At 37.1% G+C, this 23,089-nt stretch overlaps 3 protein-coding genes across 3 annotated transcripts; 2 read left to right on the forward strand and 1 right to left on the reverse strand.

The window, feature by feature from the left end:
- Nucleotides 1–1,770: 1,770 nt before the first annotated feature.
- LOC756877 (protein chibby homolog 1) lies at nucleotides 1,771–4,983 on the forward strand. Its single transcript, XM_001196817.4, has 4 exons — nucleotides 1,771–1,851; nucleotides 2,990–3,219; nucleotides 3,589–3,707; nucleotides 4,387–4,983. The coding sequence occupies exons 2-4, from the start codon at nucleotides 3,030–3,032 to the stop codon at nucleotides 4,486–4,488; spliced, it is 411 nt and encodes a 136-aa protein (XP_001196817.1). The 5' UTR covers nucleotides 1,771–1,851; nucleotides 2,990–3,029; the 3' UTR covers nucleotides 4,489–4,983.
- A 3,373-nt stretch (nucleotides 4,984–8,356) lies between these two features.
- Nucleotides 8,357–11,280, reverse strand: LOC589195 (protein TonB). The gene is made up of 3 exons (XM_788844.5): nucleotides 10,612–11,280; nucleotides 9,886–10,128; nucleotides 8,357–9,411 (listed from the first exon to the last, which is right to left on the reverse strand). The coding sequence occupies exons 1-3, from the start codon at nucleotides 11,206–11,208 to the stop codon at nucleotides 9,307–9,309; spliced, it is 945 nt and encodes a 314-aa protein (XP_793937.1). The 5' UTR covers nucleotides 11,209–11,280; the 3' UTR covers nucleotides 8,357–9,306.
- A 4,892-nt stretch (nucleotides 11,281–16,172) lies between these two features.
- On the forward strand, nucleotides 16,173–22,117 carry LOC756887 (transmembrane protein 220). Its single transcript, XM_030984847.1, has 7 exons — nucleotides 16,173–16,346; nucleotides 16,937–17,112; nucleotides 18,152–18,181; nucleotides 18,519–18,579; nucleotides 19,422–19,554; nucleotides 20,172–20,246; nucleotides 21,135–22,117. The coding sequence occupies exons 2-7, from the start codon at nucleotides 16,990–16,992 to the stop codon at nucleotides 21,256–21,258; spliced, it is 546 nt and encodes a 181-aa protein (XP_030840707.1). The 5' UTR covers nucleotides 16,173–16,346; nucleotides 16,937–16,989; the 3' UTR covers nucleotides 21,259–22,117.
- The last annotated feature ends 972 nt before the right edge of the window (nucleotides 22,118–23,089 follow it).

Raw genomic sequence — 23,089 nt, forward strand, 5'->3', positions numbered from 1 at the left:
CAATTATTAACGCCTACCAATAATATAAGACACCAACACCTTAGAGCTGTTGTAGTCAAGTAACTCTTGACTGGAGGTACCAGAGTGGGTTCGATTCCTAGCATGACATTAAAGCAAGTTACATGGGGAGACTTGTTATCCGGACTTGGTAGGATACGAACGTTATTGTCATCGTAGCAGTGGCGTAATGAGCAAAACCTTGGGGGGGGGGGAGAGAAAAAAAACCCCGGGAAATCAGGGCATTTCACCAACTCCCCCTCCCCCACCCAAGCTCCCCCCCCCCCTCCTCCCTCCCATCAATACGCCAGTGGGACTCAGTTTCATGGGCGTCTGCTAATGGGTACCTCAAGACTTGGGGAGTCAAACATGTTTAGTTCAGTGGTATAGTGGTGTATTTCCTTGACTCTCAATCCAAGTGTGACTCGGGTTCGAATCCCATCCATTGGAAAGACATTCTTTCATATTTGTCACTCTCCACCCAGGTGTAACACTATCATTTCAAGGGGAAGAGTGCGCTTTGGGGGCTGAAGCCCCCCCCCCCCCCCCCCCCGCCCTCCCCCTTCCTAAATATAATAATAATAATAATAATAATGGATGCTCTTCAGAGACCAACGGTTTTAGGACCAAAATCAGTAATTAAAGGACATTTCATTCCAAACATAATATATACTTTCAACAGAAGCAGCAAAATCAGAAAAAAAACAATCAAAAAAGGTTTGAGCAAAATCGGATAACTAATAAGCAAGTTATGAATTTTTAATGGCATGAAAAACTTTGAAAATCAAAAAACTAATTGGTAACTCTCTCATGAGTCTGTAACGTCACTGCCTCACTATCCACCAATTGTTTTCTTTATATTGATATTTAAAATTTCGAATTTCCCCCTTACATCTTATTTCCTCACACCAGCATTCAAGTTATATTGATAGTATATAGAATTTGTGTGGATGCGCTAATGAGGACTAATTTTATTAAGTTAAAGCATGAAAAATGTGAATTTTTGTAAACTATTCATATCAAAATCAATGATTATGAATATAAAATATTCAGAAAATAGTATTAATTCTTCAAAGTTCATAAAAGATTTTGTGAAATAATATGCACGCAATTATGATACAAATCATATAACCTGGGCATAAGCATGAGGAAATCAAGTTTTGGGCCCGGGGTTAAAAAGGGAAATTAATGGGATAACAACATTTAAAGCAATTGATAAATAGTGAGGCAATGACGTCACAAACTGATAACCGAATTGCCAATTTGTGAAGGCCTAGTTATTTTCATACTCTAAAAAAATTCATAACTTCCCTATTTGTTATCTGATTTTACTCAATTTTTGTGTGCTCTGTTTTTCTTGTTTTCCTTTCTTTCTTGTTTACAGGCTTTTTTTTTTGGGGGGGGGGGAGGGGGGTGTTTTTGCTTTTGATTTTACTTTTGCATCTTAATTTGCTTTTGCTACTTATTTTGGTTTTGGTCTTGTTTTTTTTTTTTATGTTCGCCTATACATCAAATCGAAAATTTTCAATAGCTTGTTGTCACCTGAAAACAATTTCTTATAAGTATTTTAAATCTTAATAATATTTCAATCTTTTGTTCAAATCTCCCGACCTCTGATACTGGTTGGAGCGCCCCTATTTCTACCGTGTTAAAGGGTATTGATAATCCATGCTGATCCCTATCCCTTGGCAGGTGCGGTCTTACACACAAACAGTAGAGGCAAATCGAATGAAAGAAATTATGTAATCACTGACTGAGTTCAATGTTTGTGTTTGCGCCCTCAATTGTCAAAAATTCCGCATCCAAAGAAACAATAAACGAATTTGGACTTCGACTTTTGGAGTTAAATATACGGTAAGATTTATCCGCATTTGTATGTTAATCTATCATTAAATTGGTGTAAATGCGTGTGATTTTTTTGTATAGTGAGATGTGAGGTAAATCTGGAATGGTGTATGTGTCATTGATACTATTGGAGGTCAAAGCAAACAAAATAATTTGTATTTTTTGCTCAATGCAGTCCCATACGTTTGCCATTATGCTGTGTATGTTGCGATGCAATGTAGATTGTAGATTTTGGTTGTAGCTTTTTGGGGCGGAATTAAAAATGGTGAATGACATGAAGTCAAAAGTGGAAAAGCTTGACAAATATATGTGCCTTTCAAGGATATGTATATGTACTAGAAAAGGGAGCTGAGATAGAAAAAATATAATTAGAAACTTTTTATTGACGAGAAAATGGCAGAATTAATGGTGCATATGCCGGAGTCGGCTAACTCGGACCAGGGGACAACTCGGCCCAGGTACAAAAATGGTCAGTTTTTGCATGTTTAGGTTTAGGGTTAGGGTTAGGGTAAGAGTTAGGGTTAGAGTTATGGTAAAATGACAAAAAATTACCGTTTTTGCAGCTGGGCCGAGCAGAGTTGTCCCCTGGTCCGAGTTAGCCCGGATCCCATATGCCATATCTCTCTAATTATTTTGTCTTCCTTTTTTTTCTGCTTCCTCTTCTTCTTCTTCTTTTCCTTCTCCTTCTCCTATTCCTTCTCCTTCTTCTTCTTCTCCTTCTTCTTCTTCTTCTTCTTCTTCTTCTTCTTCTTCTTCATTTTCTTCTTCTTTTTCTTCTTCTTTTTCTTCTTCTCCTTCCTCTCAAATTTCTTCTTGTTGTTCTTCTTCCTTTTGTTGTTGTTGTTCTTTTTCTACGAGACCACTGCTATAACACTGAGCCAGCGTGCCTGCTCCTCCTCTTTTTTTTCCTCCTCCTTCTTCTTCTTTTTCTTTTACTTCCTCCTTCTTCTTTTTCTTCCTCTTCCTCTTCCTCCTTCTTCTTTTTCTTCCTCTTCCCCTCTTCCTTTTTTCACAGGAAGAATAAGTTTAACAAACATGAATTGGTATGAAAATCTTTACGCATGCTGTTTTAAATTCAAATGACCTTACCAGTTTCTTTATAACATGATAGCATTGTCATTTTCATATTTCATTTTTTCTGCTCCAGTTGCTTCCAATTCCATTCTGAAGTTGACCTCCACACAACCATGCCTCTTCTTGGGAATAAGTTCAACACCAAGAAGACCCCACCTAGAAGGTCAGCCTCCCTCAACAACCTGAATCGCTTAGAGAGTTCGATCAGAGATGAGGAGTACGGAATGACCTATGGGCAACCAAAAGTCAAGCTCGGGGGTCAAGAACTCAAGTTTGATGAAGACAATGGGGTGTGGATTGCAGGTGAATTCAGCAGGTTTCTCCTCTTCTTCTTCTTCCTCTTCTCCTTCTTCCTCATTTTCCCCTTCTTCTTTTGAATTAAAATTACAGCATGTCTTAATCTGACATCAAATTGTTATATTGCTCTAGCTCTTGTCTTCAGATTTCTTTGTCTCTAAATTTTCTAGTAGTGCTCACTTGAAGTCTAAAACTCTGGCACTCGGTTTGCCTACTGGTATTAATCAAGTCGGAAGGGTGTTACTTTTGTGTAAGAGTGTATATGGATTAACCTCATCTACAAAGCTCTTGGCAAATAATATATGCTACCGGTAATTGTTAGTGTTATTTCTTCTGTTAATTGAGTGTTCTTGATCTAACCTCTTCTCTTAATAGAATCTGGCAATGCTGGAGGGGTCAGTCAGAGGGATTTCATCAAAGTGAGAAAGCAGAACAAATCATTGGCTGAAGAAAACAATCTACTCAAACTCAAGATTGAACTTCTACTAGACATGGTTAGTGGTCAATAGTATGTTACCTCTATGTACAGTGCATTGAACAGGCTGAGATGAGAATGATTAGATGGAAGTGCCAGTACTCTGTACATGATAGAAAGAAGAATGAAGATCTGCACCAATCCATAGGACTGACAAAAATCTCACAGGAGATAATAGTAATAATAATATTCGCTTTTATATAGCACTTAATATATTGATGATGTCTCTAAGCGCTTTACAGGTAATTACCCCGGCCATCGGATTCAGGCTTGCCCGTACACAATCAGGATACCCTTTTCTTTCATTTCTTTGTATTTATATGTATGTTTTACTCTCTCAACGTGAAATTAGACATGACATGCTGTATAACTTATTCGTTTTTTAATTGTACATATTGGAAGAATTAAATGAGAGCTATATGCTCTCTTAATCAATTTATGCACATTTCTCCACTCCCTGGGGAGCATTCCAGCCAGGCGTCATTTAAACGCACACTTGCTCATCTAACCACATTAACTTTCGCATCCTTCCGGGTACCCATTTAACACCTGGGTGGAGAGTGACAAATGTAGATTAATGTCTTGCCGAGGGACATTAGTGCCTCTTCTGTACTTTTTTTGCTTCATCTCTGTTCATGTCATCCCCAACATTCTGCCTCTCACTCTCTCCATCGCTCTCTTTCTGTTCCTCCCATCAGTTGGCTGAAACCACAGCAGAGAAGCACTTAATGGAGAAGGACCTAGGAGAGTATGGACACTCCTCGAGTTCAAAGAAGAAGAGCAAGAGCCACAAGAGATGATGACGACAGAACTCTTTCAATCTGAGTGTAATGCTGAACATTCTACATGCATGCATGCATCAAACCCCGCATGGTATCCATGAAGACAAAGGACCGGGAAGAGTCGAGTCAGAAAAAAAGCCTAAGACCTAAGATCTTTAATGCTGGACATTTCGTGCCTGCATCAAATACCCTTGAAATGCATCAAGAAGCAAGACATTTGAGTATCTGGACAGTCCTCATATCACAAAAAAAATAATGAGCTAAAGGCTTAGTAGATGAGAGTTACAAGACACTTTGAATTGTTATTGCTAGCGGTTGAAGAGATGATGTTTCCTGAATCTGTAATCCTAGACATTTCATAAGCATTTTTAGGAGGGAGGATTGGAAGGGGTAGAGTACCGCCCCCCCCCCCCCCCACAAACATTTTTTAAAGAAAGGATGAACTAAAGAATAATAATGAAGCCTTTGAGCATATGTTGTGGAAGTGAATCAGCCCAAGTACTCCCAACCACCAAATAATGAGAACTGATGACAGTTTAGGGAATGGTTGTGCTATTTTCACCTGAAAATTGTCTACATACATGTATTTACATTGAAATTGAAATTATCCCTTCGTATACTGGCATATGCCTGTATTGTAATTTCCCTCTCTTTTTAAAGTTTCTTAGTTTCAGTGACAGCTTTTCTCCTGGTGCTTGAGAACTTTGGGCTGGTCCCAAACAAAATGTGTAATCAAATCTTGATTTATGAACCTTGTACATGTACATGTTATCCATACCGTACTTATTGTTGCTCTTCACACAGCATGCAGGGACGAGTTGAGTATATTTGATTTGATTTGATTTGATTTATTTATTTCTGTTTGATTTTCTTTTTCTTTTGCATTTTTACAAGTATATAACAAACAAATATTGCAAATTTACACATGACAAAAGAATATATGTAGAATAAGGTAAGGCTGGGTGTAACTAATCGAGAACATCAAACAGGAGGGTTGACAAAATAAGCAAAGCTTGATAGTATGACTACCCTCAAAGGATACATAATAATACAAATATGGAAGAACAAAATATTGGTAAAAAGGGGGAAAAGACAGAAAAAAGAAGAGAAAAGAAAAAGGGGATGCACATCAATATTCACAGACTTATGTGGTAGTTGGATTTCAAATTGATATATAAAGATTTTAAATAAGAAAAGAAATGCAAATTTGATACATTGGAGAGGATATCTGTTATTTTTATTTGACCAACCATTTTCTGCTTGACCAGCTGGCCATTGTAGCAGTGTTGATAGTGTGTTGTTAGATTAGATAGAGATAGAGATACATGTAATACAAATTTACATGTCATCCATAGAGTAATTCATTCTCCTATGCATTTATCATTTTCCCTTTTGTTAGGCTGTTTTAGCATAGGGTCTCTTGCTTGCTATGGATGAGTGTTATTTGGAATATGATTTGATTCAAGAAAATTGTACTTTTTTCACAGTGAAGTGGAAGCTACATGTAATCTGGAGTACAGGAAGCTTGTGACTTTCCACACTTGTATAGATTTTTTCGTCTTTTTTATGTTGAAGATGTTTGATATACATGTACTACATGTACATGTATTGTGAATTTGTGATTATTTAAAAAATGAAATGAAATGTATACAAACAAAATAAATTTTCCCCAAAATAATCTGAGTCTGATGAACAGTTATTGTAGATAAGAGAAAAAGGAGGTGTTTGTGTCAGAGGGAACAGATTATTACCTGTTTAATGGATTCTGTAAAATACACAAGAAAGGATAGTAAACTGTCCACTGTAAATGCATATAATAGCTTCAAATATGCAGATTATTTGTCATAAATGTGTGGTAACTAGATTTATTCATACATGTATTTTGCATTCAGATTAGATTGAGCTTTGAAATTATATATTGGAGTATAACTATTAACCATCAAAGAGGTGATATATAATGTGATTGGGAATACAGAGAAATCTTAAAGCAGAATAGTGATAGTGAATATGAAAAGTGATACACCTGTATTAGTAATGTGTGATAAGAAGAGTGGAAAGTGCACTTGGTATTCGTTTTCCTTACGGGTTTCATAACACTACAGTCTAATGGGGAAATTGAGTATGCATGGTAAAACCTGTCACTCAAAGATTTGTTTACTTTTTTGAGGCACTTCTTGATCGTTTTGAAGCGCAATTTTTTTAGGGCTTCAATATGACACCATATCACAGACACTGATGACACGTCAGGCCATGCACCTCAGATTTAACATTGTTAAACAATTCCTTTAAAGGGATCCGGTAACTTTGTCTTAGATCCTTTAGAAAAAATCCTTGATTTAGCTCATGCTGCAATGATAGTTATGAAGCTTTAGGTCAGTCAGGAACTCCATGACTTTTACAAGCCGATCGCCTGTCTGATTATCAAGATATTTATGATTGGAATTACAAATTTTGAAAACCGTTTGCCGAACGGTTTTCATAACACTACAGTCTATTGGGGAAGACGAGTATGGTAAAACCGGTCACTCAAAGATTTTTTCTTTTTTGAGGCACTTCTTGATCATTTTGAAGCGCGATTTTTTTAGGGCTTCAATATTACATCATATCACAGACAATGGTAACACGTAGGACCGTGTATCTCAGATTTAACATTGTTAAACGATCCCTTTAATGCTTCATGAGGGTTATTCAGATATCATGTGGTCAATTGCCTCAATGAAAACCAAAAAAAAAATGCAAAAAAAAAAATACTTTTGAATGAATGGCAACTTTTACTGAGCAATGTTTAATAAGATTAGAGAAATGAGGATCGAAAATAACAATTCATGAGACAATTTTAAGTGCCTTGTAGATTACATGCCCTGTGTAACTTTCTAATGTTGAATATCAAGATAAAAGACAAGCTTTTGCTCCAAAATACATACAGAGGATGTTAGAACCAGATTAGGTCATTTCAACTAAGTATGTATGGCAATGAAAGGGTTTTAACCTGTCCTAGACCTAGTATAAATTCAATTGTTGGAAAAAACAACTTTCGTCTTATATCTTTTTTCATCTCAAGAGAGGAGAGACATCTATATTCGTCATCCATCCATTTGTACATTCAAGTACATGTACTTGTTTTTTTCCCACATCTTTCACCCATTTCTTTTCCCACATCTTTCACCCATTTTTTCCCCCTCATCTTTTCCTCCTCATCTGTCACCTATTTCATTCATCATCTTCACCCAGATATTCTCTTCTCTCCCTCACAATATCTATCCATTTCTTTGTCATTCTCTCTACCATTCCCCGACTACGATCCCTTTTGTCTCTCCTTATCTTCATTCTGTTTAAGACCAAGCCTTCTAAGTGTCCATCCATCTTCTATCCCTCCATGTACATGACCTATAATCACCTATTTCTTTCTCCAAGTCTTACTCCGATTTCTTTACATTGATCTCGTCAGAATCATTCATTCACTCATTCTGTAGCCACCTCCGTGTAATTCAGTATGGTCCTGTCACTCCTCCCTCTTTGCATCAAACATCTCCCTGTAATGCTATCCTGTAATGTGTTATGCGCTATAAAAGAACTGAGTATTATTATTATTATTATCTCCCTTACTTTATCTCCTCTATCTCCCTTCCTAATGTCCACCACATAAATGTTCACAAAGTCCTCTTGATGTTCCTGCACATGTAATATTTCTATATGTACTGTATCTACCTACTTGTTTCTCTTCAGCTTTTTCCACTCTCCACCATCGATTGCTTCTCAATCATACACATACACATCCAAGTACATTTTCTCTTGTCGTCTCTTTATCTTCCTCCCCTTTCTTGATATTAATCTTCAGAAACTGCTAAAGGCAACTGGCAACACAAACACAATCGGACGATTTCCATTAAATCAAATGTCCACAATAAAGTGTTCATATATTTAGTAACATCATGTCATGCCACAATTATACTTTTCACATAAAATGGGTATAAACACAAACAAATGTAATATGTATGTACTAGTAAATAGCAGGTCATCTTTAGTCTATAAAGTACCATTCAATACAGCACTGTTGCAACTGGCATGTTACTAAAGAACATTAAAATTGTTTCTTGCAACATCCTACCCAATTCTTCACTCTCAAAGTAATAAGGAAAACAAGTGCAAACAAATGGTTCATATTATTGCTATGGGATTGATATTCATAATATCAATGGCAAACCTTGTTCCTAGATTTGGTGTGAGGAACTTTTCCTCCTCTTCTTACGTGGACACACATCCACAAGTATCACTGCATTAAAATTTACATCAATTTATGTAAGTTGTTACATTCGAATTTACAAATTAATTATCCCACAAAAATCTATTAAATACTGATACATGTATATCTACTGCACAATTCTCTCGCATCTGTTAACTCCTAGACAAAAGCTCATCGGAATCCAAGAATTCAGTACAGGTATTCAATGGGTGAACTAGTAACTGTTAATTCTGCCAATTAAGAAGGGGGGGGGGGGCTAAGAGAAATATCTTATTAATACTAATTTTGATTACCCAGGGAAGCCTCAATTGGGAATCTGTTAGAAAACATGTCAATCATTCATACAGTGTTCATAAGCTTGTAATCTGCATAAACACTGGCTAAACATCTTGTAGAAAGAAAAGTGACGTTAGGAATAATTCTCAAAATTTATTGATTTCTTATTCCTTTTTTTTGTTGATTTCATTTACCTAGAAAACCTCCATTAGTCATTATTAAATGAGAGATTTGTATGGATAATCAGAGAAAACGTGGAGATATAAAAAGAATACTTTAGGTCACTACTATTCTAAAACCTGTCTGCATAGTAGAGACTATCTGGCTCCAGGAGGGGGTGCAGCCACCGAGACCCCCGGTATAGGGGGCGTTAGACCTCCCGTCATCCCGCCGGCTGAGGCAGCATTAGGTCCAAGTAATATCTGTTGAATGAACACAAAAGAAAGGAATAAACAGTTACAGATTTTCAACCCTTATATATTTTTTTTAATAAAGAAAACAAATAGTTTGCTTTTGAATATCAGCTTCAACCAGTACTTTAAAACTAAACAAAAATTTTGATGAAACAACAACCCTACAGTACCTAATGAATAATTGCTCAATAAATAACTATCAAATCATTCTATTTGTAAAGATAAAACGGTGTGTTCATGTTTATGGTATTTCAGACTTTTGCGTACAGGCTACTTACATGTACGCTACAGGTGTATAAGAAAAAAATAACAATAACAAGGCTTTCACATGTCATGATATTCACTGGGGGCTTGAGCTAATGTATGTATGTATGTCTGCCAAAAGTATGTGTGTGCAAAAAAATGAGGGGTTTCCTAAGCCATTGCCTTGGAATCGATCCCTGCATTAAGTACTTTTTGATGGATAAAGCAAGACCCCCATACCTGCTTCTGTCTCTGAATCTGGGCCTGTTCCATGTGCACCATCTCCGTCTCGAAGATGATCGGCAAGATGAGGAGCATGAACGATGTACTGCCGATCCAGAGGGCGCTCCGGCTGAAATTGAAAAGCTTCTTCATACTGCTGACCGACAGACTGAATGTCACGCCTGCGACCGTACACAACGTCTGCGGAAACATCTCGGTGAGGCCGACCAGTCTTTCCGTCAATGTCTCATCTTCAATATCCTGTATGCAATACAAGCAAAAGATTAATATTGTACAATTAACAGTTTACTGTCATAAGCTTGATAAATAAATCACGAATGTAAGAATGTAGCACAAAATAATTTATTGAAATACTGTCAATGAATTTGAGGCTTCATATTTGCTACACGTATGTTAAGCACAATTTTGAATTTATCCACTGAATAAATAAGTTCTAATTGATCAATAAATCAACAACATGTTCAGCAACAAAGCTAAAAAATAATTAGTAGGGGTCTACCCGGTATCTAAACATGTGACTTAAAAAACAATTTGAACAGTTAAAAAAGTGCGTTTGTTTTGGATCATGAAATGCTGGATATTAGAATAAATTAGAATAAATTAGCACTTCGCCACTTGCATACTTGTTTATTCTTTAATTTTTTAACAGAGCTCAGCTCACCATGCTCACGTCAACTACAAAAAATAGTTTAAAGAACAAAAATTCAACGTTATTCTGCTTACATCATCATCTTCTTCAACTACAGCCATATCCATGGGCCCTTTGATTGCTTTTGATGCTGTTCTAACTGTAGCTGAAGCTGGACGAGCGAGCTTGATGCTTGGCTCTGGATTTGGCTGTGGTGGAGCTGGAGGGACAGAGTCGACAGACTGACTTTGGCTTTGGGTAGGTTCAGGTTGAGGTTTATGTTGAGGGGCAGGGGCAGGCGCAGGTTCGGGTTGAAGTTCGGGTTGAGGTTGAGGTTTAGATTGAGGTTCGCTTTCAGGTTGAGGTTCAAGTTTAAGTTCAGATTCAGGTGCAGGTTGTGACGGTTCGCTTTCAGGAATCGCCGCCTGAGGCTCAGGCTCCGCGGGAGGAGAGGGCTCCGATGGAACGACGGTATCTGGCTGTTCGGTGTCTAGCTGTTCAGCTGCCGCCGACTCCTGCTGTTGGACTTCTGTTTGACTCGGAATAACTACGAGATCATCGTCTAAAATTGAATCAGTCAGTGCTGCTAGTGATTCTTCATGCTTTTCTTCAACTTCGGATGGTTGTTTTTCAGTGATTTCTGGCGGGACAATCGCTTGGGGTACCTCCTCATGATGATCACCTCCCTCCATGTTGCTGATTTAGAAACTTCTGGTGGTCCCACACGTGTAAATTTGTGTGCTTGCAATTTATACAGAAACGTGTGATCGTGATTGAGTAATTTAGAAGAAATAGTGATATATCGCCCTCTAGTGTACATGGTCTTATAATAATTTTTTCTTCTTTTTTTTTTGGAGGGGGAGGGGCATGAAGGGGATCGTTTCGCCCTTTTGGATGTTTAGAATTCTGGAAAAAAAACATCTCTCTTTTCTAACTTTGAAATGATTTTCAGGCTCCTCCCCGTTTCTTTGTTACCTTCCACCTGCCTCACCCCCACCTTATCAAAAAGTTGCACCTAAAATGCCATATCTGACGATGTTGTGGTGCAAAAGATGCTAAAATATATTAAAAACAATTGCTTAATTAGCCAAGTGAATCAATGAGGTCATATTAACACAGACAATATTGGCATATCGTTTGCAGTGTTTGAAGAAAATACAGTGTACTCGATTTTGAGGTTACCGATTTTAAGTTCTTCGAATAGATTGATGATCTATATCAGGGGTGGATCCAGCCGGCGGCAGGGAGGGGCCAAATTCGTGAATAAAAATATTTAGGGGCGAAATAGCCGCTCAGTGGGGGGGGGGGGGGGGGGGGGGGGGGTAGTGAGCACTATTTTTTTTTGGCCCTCAAAAAAATGAAAAATCGCACCCCCCCCCCTTCTTGAACGCCAGGGGAGGGGCCCATCTCCAAAGAAAGGTAAAATTAACGTGTCTTACACGTTTTTTTCCCCAGGCCCCCCCCCCCCCCCTGGATCCGCCACTGATCTATATACTCGGTCCATAAATAAACAGAAATGATACAGAAATTGGTCAGGGAGTTTTCAATACCTGAGAATTTTAATCATGATAACATTATAATTTGTATTCTATGGCTATCTATGGAGCTCGAAAGTGTATGGGGTTTAAAGGATACAAACCGATTGGAAGATGCGCATGTATATAAGGGCACTAGCTAGGTTAGTTCCTTTTAAATTTAGGACAGTGTGTCTCATATCCTCAGCTCCCCTGTCTTAGATTGAAATGGCAGCAATCGTTGAGGTACCCATGACTACAAATTGCTGTTTCAGTTTTGAATTAATAATGATGGCTCTTATAGATGACTGCAAGTTTTGTAACAGGGCATATTTTGTATGCGACAATGAAAAATATAGGTAAAAGGGCACATTATTCATAGTGCACGTATTAAAAAGGAAAAGTCACACTTGCAAAACAAAACAAGAGGGGCCATAATACAAATGAGATGAACAAATTTGAAAATGGACAGGCATCACATTCGAAAAGGGAAACTTAACTTTAGAAAAAAGTAAGGCTCTTATTGGAAGGGGAAGGGGCTCTCAATAAACTGGAAAAGGGGCGATTGTCAAAATAAAAGGGGCACTCATATTATTGAAGGTGTAAAGGGTCACTTAAAAAATGGGGAACAATAGGCACTATATATTTTTTTTTAAGAAAAGAAAAAGGAAAGGTGCTTATCAGAAAGAAAGAGGGGGCCACTTTTCTTACATAAATAGTGGCACTTTTAGTGAACTTAAAAAGGTGTGTGAGTATGTTTGTATGGGGGCACTGAACCCCCTTGTCCCCGTTCCGTATAGAGCTCCACCTTGGTGTCTGGTATTAACCAGCAACTGGCTTCCCAACTGTTGGAACATTTTTCTCCGACCACAAAACTAAGAGGGCATATCCACATCTTTTCAATTATATTCAGTTTTCTTTTATGGCAAAGGATTATACGCTCTATACTTTCCTATCAATTCTTTATGTGTGAATTTTAAAGATTTTTATTTTGATCAGATTATTATCAATTATAGCAACCAGCAATAATCAATCAAAATTAAGTGAGCTAAGCAAACAAATACAATTTTGCCAACCTCTTCTCTTGAACAGAACAGCTGTAGGTGCAGTCTTCACAATGCTTTCGTGGTATTTAGGGGATTTTATTCAGTATTTATTTCTTTCCTTTTTCTTTCCCTCTTTTCCAGTAAGAAAAGTTTTTAGGAAATGTGCTCTCACTCTCACTCTCTAGCCCATGAATTAAAGTTTGCCAGCAAAAGATGAGGTATGGCTGCTGTCATTACAAAGAAACACTGCTATTACTACTACTATTACTAATACTACTACCTTTTACAAACATTTTTTTATTGAACATATTGTTCAATAACACGCTGGTGGATAAAACTGCCTGAAATTGCAATAATTATGACCTCAGAACACATTGTTTGATTCTTTTTTATTTAAACTTGTAATCATTGTCATCGTCATCATTCTGGCATCTACCTGCTTTATTTACTTTCTTGTCTGTGTTTTAACTACAGCTAGATTTCGTATCGTTTGATAGATTGAGTAGATACCACAGCCTGCCGGTCTTTACCGACAAGTCACCGCATTCATGTAAAATGAACGAATCAATCAACGTCAAATAATTGATTTATCATCGTTCTAAAATAAATTATTTCACATTTGTAACATACCTGCTTTCGTATCCATCACGAATAAACATGGAGCAGGTATCTTAAATGTTCGTTTTTATTAATTTCCTCTCCGCTTCTTTTCCCTGTTTTATACTGATAAAATGTTTAAATTTTTCTTAATCAAAGCAAAATATTATGTTCATATTTTCTTTATGCACATATAGAGAGAGAGAGGGTGTGAGCAGGGGCGTAGACAACGGGGGGGATGAGGGGGATGCATCCCCCCACCTCACAAGGTGGGGGGGGGGGGGGATGGCATGTACAATCATCCCCCCCCCCAGGTTTTTGGGAATGATATTTGCTTACTTAATAAGTCATAATGATGATAATAATAGTAATAATAATAATGATAACAATTACAATATTAATAATAATAATAATTATGATGATGATAATAATAATCCTCATCATTATTGTAATTGTGTTTATTGTTGGCCGCATTCACACGGTGAAAGCCAATTCTAAAACAGAATAGAAAATGAATGTGATACAACAGTATACATAATAATTCGTGACAGAGAGTACCATACTACTATCTTTATAACAAGTATTATTCAAACAAACATATATAATTATGTATAATCATGAATTGTTCAACTTCATGGTCCCACTATATGACTATTGTTACACTAATACTGATATCAGGACTGACTGGTATACATTAGTTTGTTGTTAAGCTTGCAGCAGCTACATCTTTTCTGTATTGTTAACTATTTATTTATTTTTGTTTTATTTAAGATGCACTTTGTTTTGTATTCATTTAAAGTATGTTGATTGATGCATGAAGACATAAGTTTGAAATGTTTAAAGAAGTTTTTTTCATGTAAAGCGCAGTGTGAATTTACCCTGTCTTGAAATGCGAGATAAAAGGAACCTATTAGTATTAGCATTATTATTTGTATTAGTATTATTTTTTATTTGTATTATTATTATTATTATTATTATTACTATTATTATTGTTATTATTATTATTATTACTATTACTATTATAAGACTGAGATCAAATAGAAGTAAATAATGCCCTAATTTGAAACGATGCAATGCCGTTATGGTTCCGATTTCTTCACAAACTTACAAAGCAGTATTGTTACTCCATGGATCATAGTGATACTGTTTATGTTTTTTGTATGTTAATGAGCCGCCAGCCAATATCCATCTATGGATACTATGCCTGTTTCTTTGAGGTAAAAAAAAGCATAGTATGTACGTATTCATTATGCTTTATAATGAACAGACATATTGTTCAAAGTTTAATCGTTATTTGTTTGTTGTTTATGTGTTCTATTCACAAATGGCCACAGAGACTGTTTTCATTCATAACCACATACCCCTATCAAGACAACAAAGACTATACCTGCGTGTACACAGTTGACATTGGTTTTTTTCTGAAGAGGTGTAACAGCAAAATTCACAGAGATAAATAAATACGTAGTGTGGTTCAATATGCAATACTATGTGTCAGTCCATTCTGTATTCGTATGCCACGGTGTGTAGATCTTGTCGATGCATGTCTGTCCATTCAAGGCGTAGTATGTGTGTGTGTGTGTGTGTGTGTGTGTGTGTGCGTGTGTGTGTGCGTGCGTGAGTGTGTGTGTGTTATTTTACCTCATTAAGTATGCATCAGATTGCACGATTTCAAGTTCAAAATTGCAAAAGCTCCCTACTGTGGGAGGGGGGACACCCCCCTCCCACACCCTCCCCCGCTCGGTCGCTTCGCTCCCTCGCTCGGGCGCTTCGCGCCCTCACTAGCGTTGGCAGCCCAGTCATCCCCCCCCAGGTGTACGAACCTGTCTACGCCACTGGGTGTGAGAGAATATGGTAAAGTCTAATTCCATTCCAAAAATAATTTGCTTTTAATAGATGCAGAAAAAACAAGAAAACAGAGCAAACAAAGTTTGAGTAAAATCGGATAACTAATATAGGGAAATTATGAATTTTTGTTCATGAACAACTATGGAACTTAGAAAATCACAACAAAAATTGCCAATTTGGTTATCAGTTTGTGACGTCATTGCCTCACTATTTATCATGCAATTGCTTTATATATTTGTCCCATTAATTTCTTTTTTTTATACCCCAAAACTTGATTTACCCATGCTTTTGCCCAGGTCATATGATTTGTATCATATTGCGTGCATTCATTTCCAAAATCTTTCATGCGCTTTGAAGAATTGATACTATTTTCTGAATATTGGTAATCATTGATTTTTATGTAAACAGTTTATCAAAATTCACATTTTTCATGATTTAACTTTTTAAAAAATACTCTATATTAGTGCATCCACACAAACACATATTACTAATTTTATACCTTGGATGTTGGTGTGAGGAAATACGATATGCTTCCAATATGTTCATTTGAACCAAATTCATGACCCCATACCAAAACTTTGTATTATGTTTCATTTGGCACTCCGTACACACGCGTAAGTATAAGCGCATACCATACTCTAGCTACACAATGCATGATACACGTACGTAAAAAGTGAGTTACATTTAGGATCAGGATGAAGATAGAGTGCACGACAGCCGAATACTGCAATTGAATTCGACGAGTTTCAGTCCAAATAAATCCGCCCATACACCATCACGGGACTCAGTCTAGTCTGAGCTACCACACAAGGTCAATTAGCCAATCAGGTATGTTTTGGTTATCATTTGGAAATACTTTCTCACTAGAAACTAATTAAGAAGATTAAATCTTTGCCTTGCCCTTGGGCTTGGGATTTTTTTCTGTTAAGTTGCTGACGAGCTGCAGTGGTGATCATTGTAAGCTTTGCCTTTAATTAATACAATAGTTTGGTGAATATGAAATTAATATGATCCTAGTCCTTGTGTGGAGAGCCATGTAAATAAAGACTCATTTGAATGTGAAAATAATATCACACATTCTTGCACATGACAAACCTTGATTGAGGCTTGTCCTTGCAAACTGCCTTTGCAGCCTTTGTTTTGTTAGCTGGAGCTGGAGGATCGAATCTACATTTTACTCGTGTACATTTCGTAATTGGTCAAGAATTTAGACTAGATCTAACTAAAAATGTAGAAATTTGTTACCAGAGTGATAGAGCTTTGCTTACCTTCCACTTGTTCCTGATGTCTGATAATAGATTTGACTCTTGCACAATTAACATAACAAAAATGTTCACCTCTGCCGAGTGCGTTATGTTGAACATGGCGAGAAATGCAAATATTGATCTGATTGCTTTATTCATGTATTTCATCTCCAGGTCGGGAACCTCTTCTTCAAGTCTACCACACGATCAGAGGTCGTAGGTCAAACATGGCTTCCGATACCGGGCCAGGTCAAAAGCCTCAGTATGGGTCAAATAGCAGTGCTGCCAAGTTATGGATGCTAATCAATGTCATCACCTGTGTGTTCTTCACACTAGCAGGTTTAGTACAGGTGAGAGACCTAGGGGTTGTTCACACCAGGGCCCTGTTACATACAATTTACCACTGATGGTAACCTTGGCTGCGTCTCACGAAACCGTCATAAGTACAAGTTCAGCGTCATCCTATTGAAACGCGTGTTAAACTTAATACACGCATTTCAGTGGGATGTCGCTGAACTTGTACTTATGACGGTTTTGTGAGACACAGCCCTTATCATCAATTTTAATTACCATGGCAACATCACACAACAACTTATAAAATTAAGATTTCCATGGAAGTTACAATTAATGGTAAAGTTTTATGCAACAGGCCCCTCATGCAGTTAACTATAGAAAGGAACAAAAATGCTGCACATATGGCAAATACCATTGGCAAGTACACTATAGTTGTAATTGAATGGCACATTGCGTGAGAACAGAGTACATGCACACTACAATGGCTCTGAGCTAAAAATATTGACTCAAGCTCTGAATTTGAATCTTGTGTTTCTGTTTCAAAATTGTCATCAAAACAAAACAATTCTACATGTCAATGACTGGCAAAGTGAGGTGAGAAAAGATTTATCACAAATGCCCTGTAAAGCGCGTAACTTCTAACTGCTCTGTGTAATAAGATAAAATGAAGCACATTTTGCTGAGCAATTTATTTTGCCATAGTACTATTTTATTTGTTGTGGTTTAAAACTTATGGCAGTTAACCACAGGAGCGAGTCTAAAGTGAGAATCATGGATATCGCTTCATAGTTTTTACGAACAGATGGTTTATACCTATAAGCTGTGATCTATAAGACCAACTTTCTATGTATAGTCTGACTATTAAATGTGAAAAATTATGTGCTCATTGATCAGAGTTGTACTGTAGAACATGTCCCACATTGGTTTTATTTGTTTGTTTGTCTGATAAAGGCTTGAAGTTTCGAGAGGTAAAAGATGAATAATTTACATGTTTTGGTGAATTAATAAACCATTCTGATAAGCATTTGTCTCTCTTGTATGCAGGGGTGTACATGTTGAATTAATTTTCTGTCCTTTTCTTTCTCTTTGATGCAGGTTAACGATCAAGACCCGTATGTTTGGATGGTGAGTGAATTTCAAATTTAAAGATGAGTCATTGATGACTTGGAGATTATCATGAATCAGTATGCTTTTTGCACCGTTGTTTAATTTTCGGAATGGATGAAGGCTAGAACCCAAAGACTCCTTTAGCTAAATTTAAACCTTTTTGTTTCCATGATGATTTATGAAATAACAACTAACACCAGCAACCTTCGATATTGTGGCCAGTGTGAAGTTGAACTGTACATAAATGTGAAATATTTCTTCTTCTCAAACACCTGCCAAATTTTATTTATTAGAAGATGTATTTAGTTTGAACTTTCTGATAAACAAGTGCTGCATTTTGTTTTTATCTCAACAGCCTGTATATCTAGTACCAGCTCTTCTCTGTTTCTCAATCGTTTGGAATGCTGATATAGTTGGTAAGTATAGATTCTTGATAAATTTATTAACACTTGGAAAATTAAATCACAATTCAGATTCTTTCCAATAATTCATGAGTAGCATCGAAAACATGCCCCAGGTATTTTGTTTCAAAATGTGCATTTGAGTGGACATTAGAGCATGAAAATTAGGAAGGAAGAGATCAAGAAGAGAAAGAATAGGTAAAAAGAAGAAGAAGATAGGAAAAGAGAGAAAGAAGGAGAGAATAAAGGGGAGTAAAGGGAAGAAGAAGAAGAGGAGGAACAGAAGAGAAACAAAAAGAAAGACAGAAGGAGAGGGGAAGAATGATTCTAGATTTAGTGAAATGTGCCTTTATTTGTGTATCTGGTTGGTTTAAGGATCAAATCATTTAAATTTATTCTCTTAGATGTGTCTATGAATGGAACAAGAGGATAACAATATAAGTCTATGTATTACCTTTCAAGTTTCAATGGTACACTACTCTCAATAGTTTATGTTGCAATGCACATTTTACCTTCAAATTTCATTATTAGGTACATATACAGTGTCTGGTGGGTGTTTCACAAAGTCTTAGATCGACTTTAAGTTGAACTTAACTATGACAGGCCCTTCAGGTCACTGTTTTCTCTCACAATTTACTAGCTTTGGTCTCTCAAGGGACGTACTAATTATGGTCACAAATCTACAGAATTTTCGATAATTCATTATTGAGGGGGAAAATATTATCTAAAGATGATAATGGTGAGAGTGAACAGTAGCATGAATGGTCTGCTATATAGTTAAGTTCAACTTAAAGTCGATCTTAGTCTTTGGTCTCACAAATACTGGTATTTATTTATATTTCCCCTTTTCATTCCAGAGAAGAGTTGGTGGAGACTGATAGCTATCGTTCATCTCATTGGTTGCTTGATCTGTACCTGCGTCTTAGGAGGAACGGTTATTCATTACATGGAGGACAGATTGATGAACCCACTGAGATATGAAGAAGGAAGGTGAGCAAAAAGAGATGGTTAAATAAATTCTTGTAAAGAGGAAAACTTATGGTGATTATGGTGCTTATTTTTCCTGACTGCTAAGAAAGCATAAATGCTTGTAAGTAAGCAACCAGACGGCCGAAGGCTTTAGGTCCTCTCCGATGGACCTGGTAATAAGGATTAATGCCTTACCAGAGGGCACTAGCGCATCGACTTGATTTAGAACCCGGGTCACCGGATTACGAGACCACTGCTCTACCGAATGAGCTGGTTTGGAAGAATATCATGGTGGGAATGTCTCCTGAAAACAATGAAGATTAAGAAAAATAATAAGAAGAATGATAATAGTGAACACCTGCGGCTGTAATATAAGATTATTTTGTGGGTAAATAAATGATAAATAAAGATCAAACGGGGTAAATGTTGTGCTGCTGTGCAAATGAAAAACACTTCTAATAATCATACATTTGATACATGATACAGAAATGTGAAGAACACTGAACCTATTGATGTCATTTTATTTTGACACAACATTTTTTGTCTGGCATTGCACCATATGTGTGTGGATGAGTCTGTAAGCCTACATTGTCATAGATTCCCTCTTTCATTCTCTGTATGTATGATTATCTTTTCAGGGAGCTTAGTGGTGTCTTAATTGTTGATGTGTGGTTAATAATCTGCTTATGTCGCTGTTGTGGAGTAGTAAAAAGGTAAGTACGGCATAGAATGTCATTATTATCAGAAATTAATTTGAATTAGATTTACATGAACTTGCTCTTAATGTAACTGTAATTTAAACATGTACCAGTTGCTGCTTTACCGAATGATGGTTTCAAGTATTTACAAGGCATTACCAGTACTAATCTTATGGAAATTTAAGACAGAAATCTCCCTGAGAGAGGTTATATATTTTTGTGAAATATGTGAAATATTTGGACTAAAAGCCATGTTTCATATTTTAAATATAATTAAAAATGTATTCTGTACACTTTGTAGATGGAAGGCTGGGGGGGGGGGGGGGGGGGGGTGGGAGGGGGTCAGTTCATTCTATGCTGCAATTGCCACCAGTAACTGAAGCTGCAAGTTTGAAGTCATTGAGAATTATGTTGGATCATGCTGTTGGACCTATTACGACGTCTAGTAGCCCTTCTAAAAATGTTCTCTTTTTATTCATTTCATGTTTTTTAATGCCAACCAGTACGATTTTATCGTATTTAGTACGATGAAAAAAGTGAAATAGGATAAAATGATATCGCCTCTTGAAAATATGACTTTTCATTTTTTCAAAAAAAAAAAAAAATAGTTCGCTTAGAAACATGTACAAGTAAACCCACGCAACCAAAACAAAAACTTTGCTTTACAATTTTCTCATTAAATGTTAATGAAAGAGCAAATTTTTAATTACCAGTAAAACATTTTTCTGACATTCTACTGGCCCAGGGCCAACGGGCCACTGGTAGTGCTGAGTTTTCGTGAAAATTATATTTCTCTCAAAACTCTGATTGTGTGAAGGATATTCAGTCTGTTTTTTTGTGTCAAGAGGTTGGCATCTCTGTAGTAATGATTTATTTTCTTTGAATATCCTTCTCTTGTTGCAGTGGCACATCAACAGGACAGATCAGCGTGGTGATGTGGTTGGCACTCATTATCAGTCTTATGCCTATTGTCTTCTGGGGACTCTGCTGCTTCTCGCGATTCAATCACTGCTCGGACATGTGGTGACTAGTCCCCTCCCCTGGGGCGGGTTAGATAGAAACCTTGACCAGGCCCAAGACCAAGCCCAAGAACTATTCCTGAAAGTAACTTCATTGTTTGGACCAGTCATCATAGATATGATCATCGGTCCTATCCCCAGATAATTTGGGGGACTGTGCTCATCATGTTTTAGTAATTGTATGGACATTCTGTGACTAGTTCCCTCCTCGGGGTGCATGAATGAAAACTCAGACCCAGGAGTGGAACCAAGAACAAGCACAGAATTCACAATCTCCATATTTGGATCTCATAATCATGGATGTGGAGCAGGGGGAGATTGGAACCGGATAACATAACCCTGGAATCTGATGCGACCATCCAACTCTAAATATAAGATGTGTACTCCCATTTTTTTCTTCATTTTACTTTTTTTGTTGCTTTGTGTTTATTTTAAGTCGTGCTCTACTACCCTGTTAATGACAGTGCAACTCACACTATTAAAAGCCAAAGAATCAATTGGCCAGTTTGTAATATTGAGATGGATAGTATGGTTTCTTAAATACCATTCCTCGAATAGCATTCACTTCTCACCCATCGATTTGGATTGTACATATTTCTGCCCATAACGACTTATGAAATGAGTTTGGTGGCACCGGTGGGATCGGATCCCGGATAGAAAGGATAGTTATGAAGACTATGTATGGAGGATACAGTCTCTGCTTTCATGCAGAATGTGCTGTCAGTCCAAGTCTAGGTCTGAACGTCTTGATCTTTTGTGTACATACATATTGCAAGGTAGATTATATTAAAGCCTGTCTGGACTAGTTTGGCCAGGGGGGATTAGACCTCTACCTGCATGGTCACTGACAGGTGGTTATCTCATCAAATCAGCTCTCAATTAACATAAGAAAAAGAGGATCATGGGGGACCAATGTGTACCGGTTTGGCATTCTTTGCTATATAGAGGGTGCAAATAGCTATAAGTAGTGCAGACAGGCTTTAAAGACACTCTGCCAATGAATAATAATCAAACATCAAGCTGTTTTTTTTTTCATTTTCATACCTTTCAGTTAAATTTCGAAACTGTTTTGGGTCTTACATAATTTGTGAGCAGCTTGGTAAAAAATTGGACCTAGTACCAGGCAGTTTTGTACCTCATGAAGAAGAACAAAATGGTATTCTGTAGATTAATGAAGTATTTAGTATTGAAAAGAAAGGCTCATATAGGGGTGTCAGAACATGGCATGTATCTGTATTTTATACCAGTGATGTAGCTACAGAGGGCATGGGGCATGTGCTCTACCCCCACCCCTTCCATTGAATGGATAAAAGGAAAAAAAAGAAAAAAGGAGAATGATAAAGGGAGTGGGGAAAGGCAATGTGGAAAAAAAAGATGATTCTATCTCTCGTGCCCTCCAGTTATTGTCTGTCCCTGATCTCTTGCATTTCATAATTTTATCCACCAAAATATACAGGCCCTTACCTTACCCCCTCTTTTAAACCTAGCCTGGTATTATAAAAGGTCAAGTGTGTGGCAAATATGGGGTACTGCACAGAGAAGGCAGCCACCTCTTCATATGAGTCATCAATGAATCTTGCTTGGTTTTAAAGGGAAATCCAACCCAAATAGACATCTACTCTAAGCGAAAGCAGAAAAATCAGAGAAGCAAACTGATGAAAGTTTCAATTACATCTGACTAAATATTAGAAAGTTATGAACTTTTTAAAGCTTATCTGCCATAGTTTACAGGAGGGGTTAGACTGCCCTGCAAGGTCACTGGACAGGTGGTTATCTCATCAACTCAGCTCTCAGTTAACATAAGAAAAAGAGGCTCATGGGGGACCAATGGTCACCGAT

This window comes from Strongylocentrotus purpuratus, unplaced genomic scaffold (assembly GCF_000002235.5).
Source record: "Strongylocentrotus purpuratus isolate Spur 01 unplaced genomic scaffold, Spur_5.0 spur5_scaffold_14, whole genome shotgun sequence".
Lineage (NCBI taxonomy): Eukaryota > Metazoa > Echinodermata > Echinoidea > Camarodonta > Strongylocentrotidae > Strongylocentrotus > Strongylocentrotus purpuratus.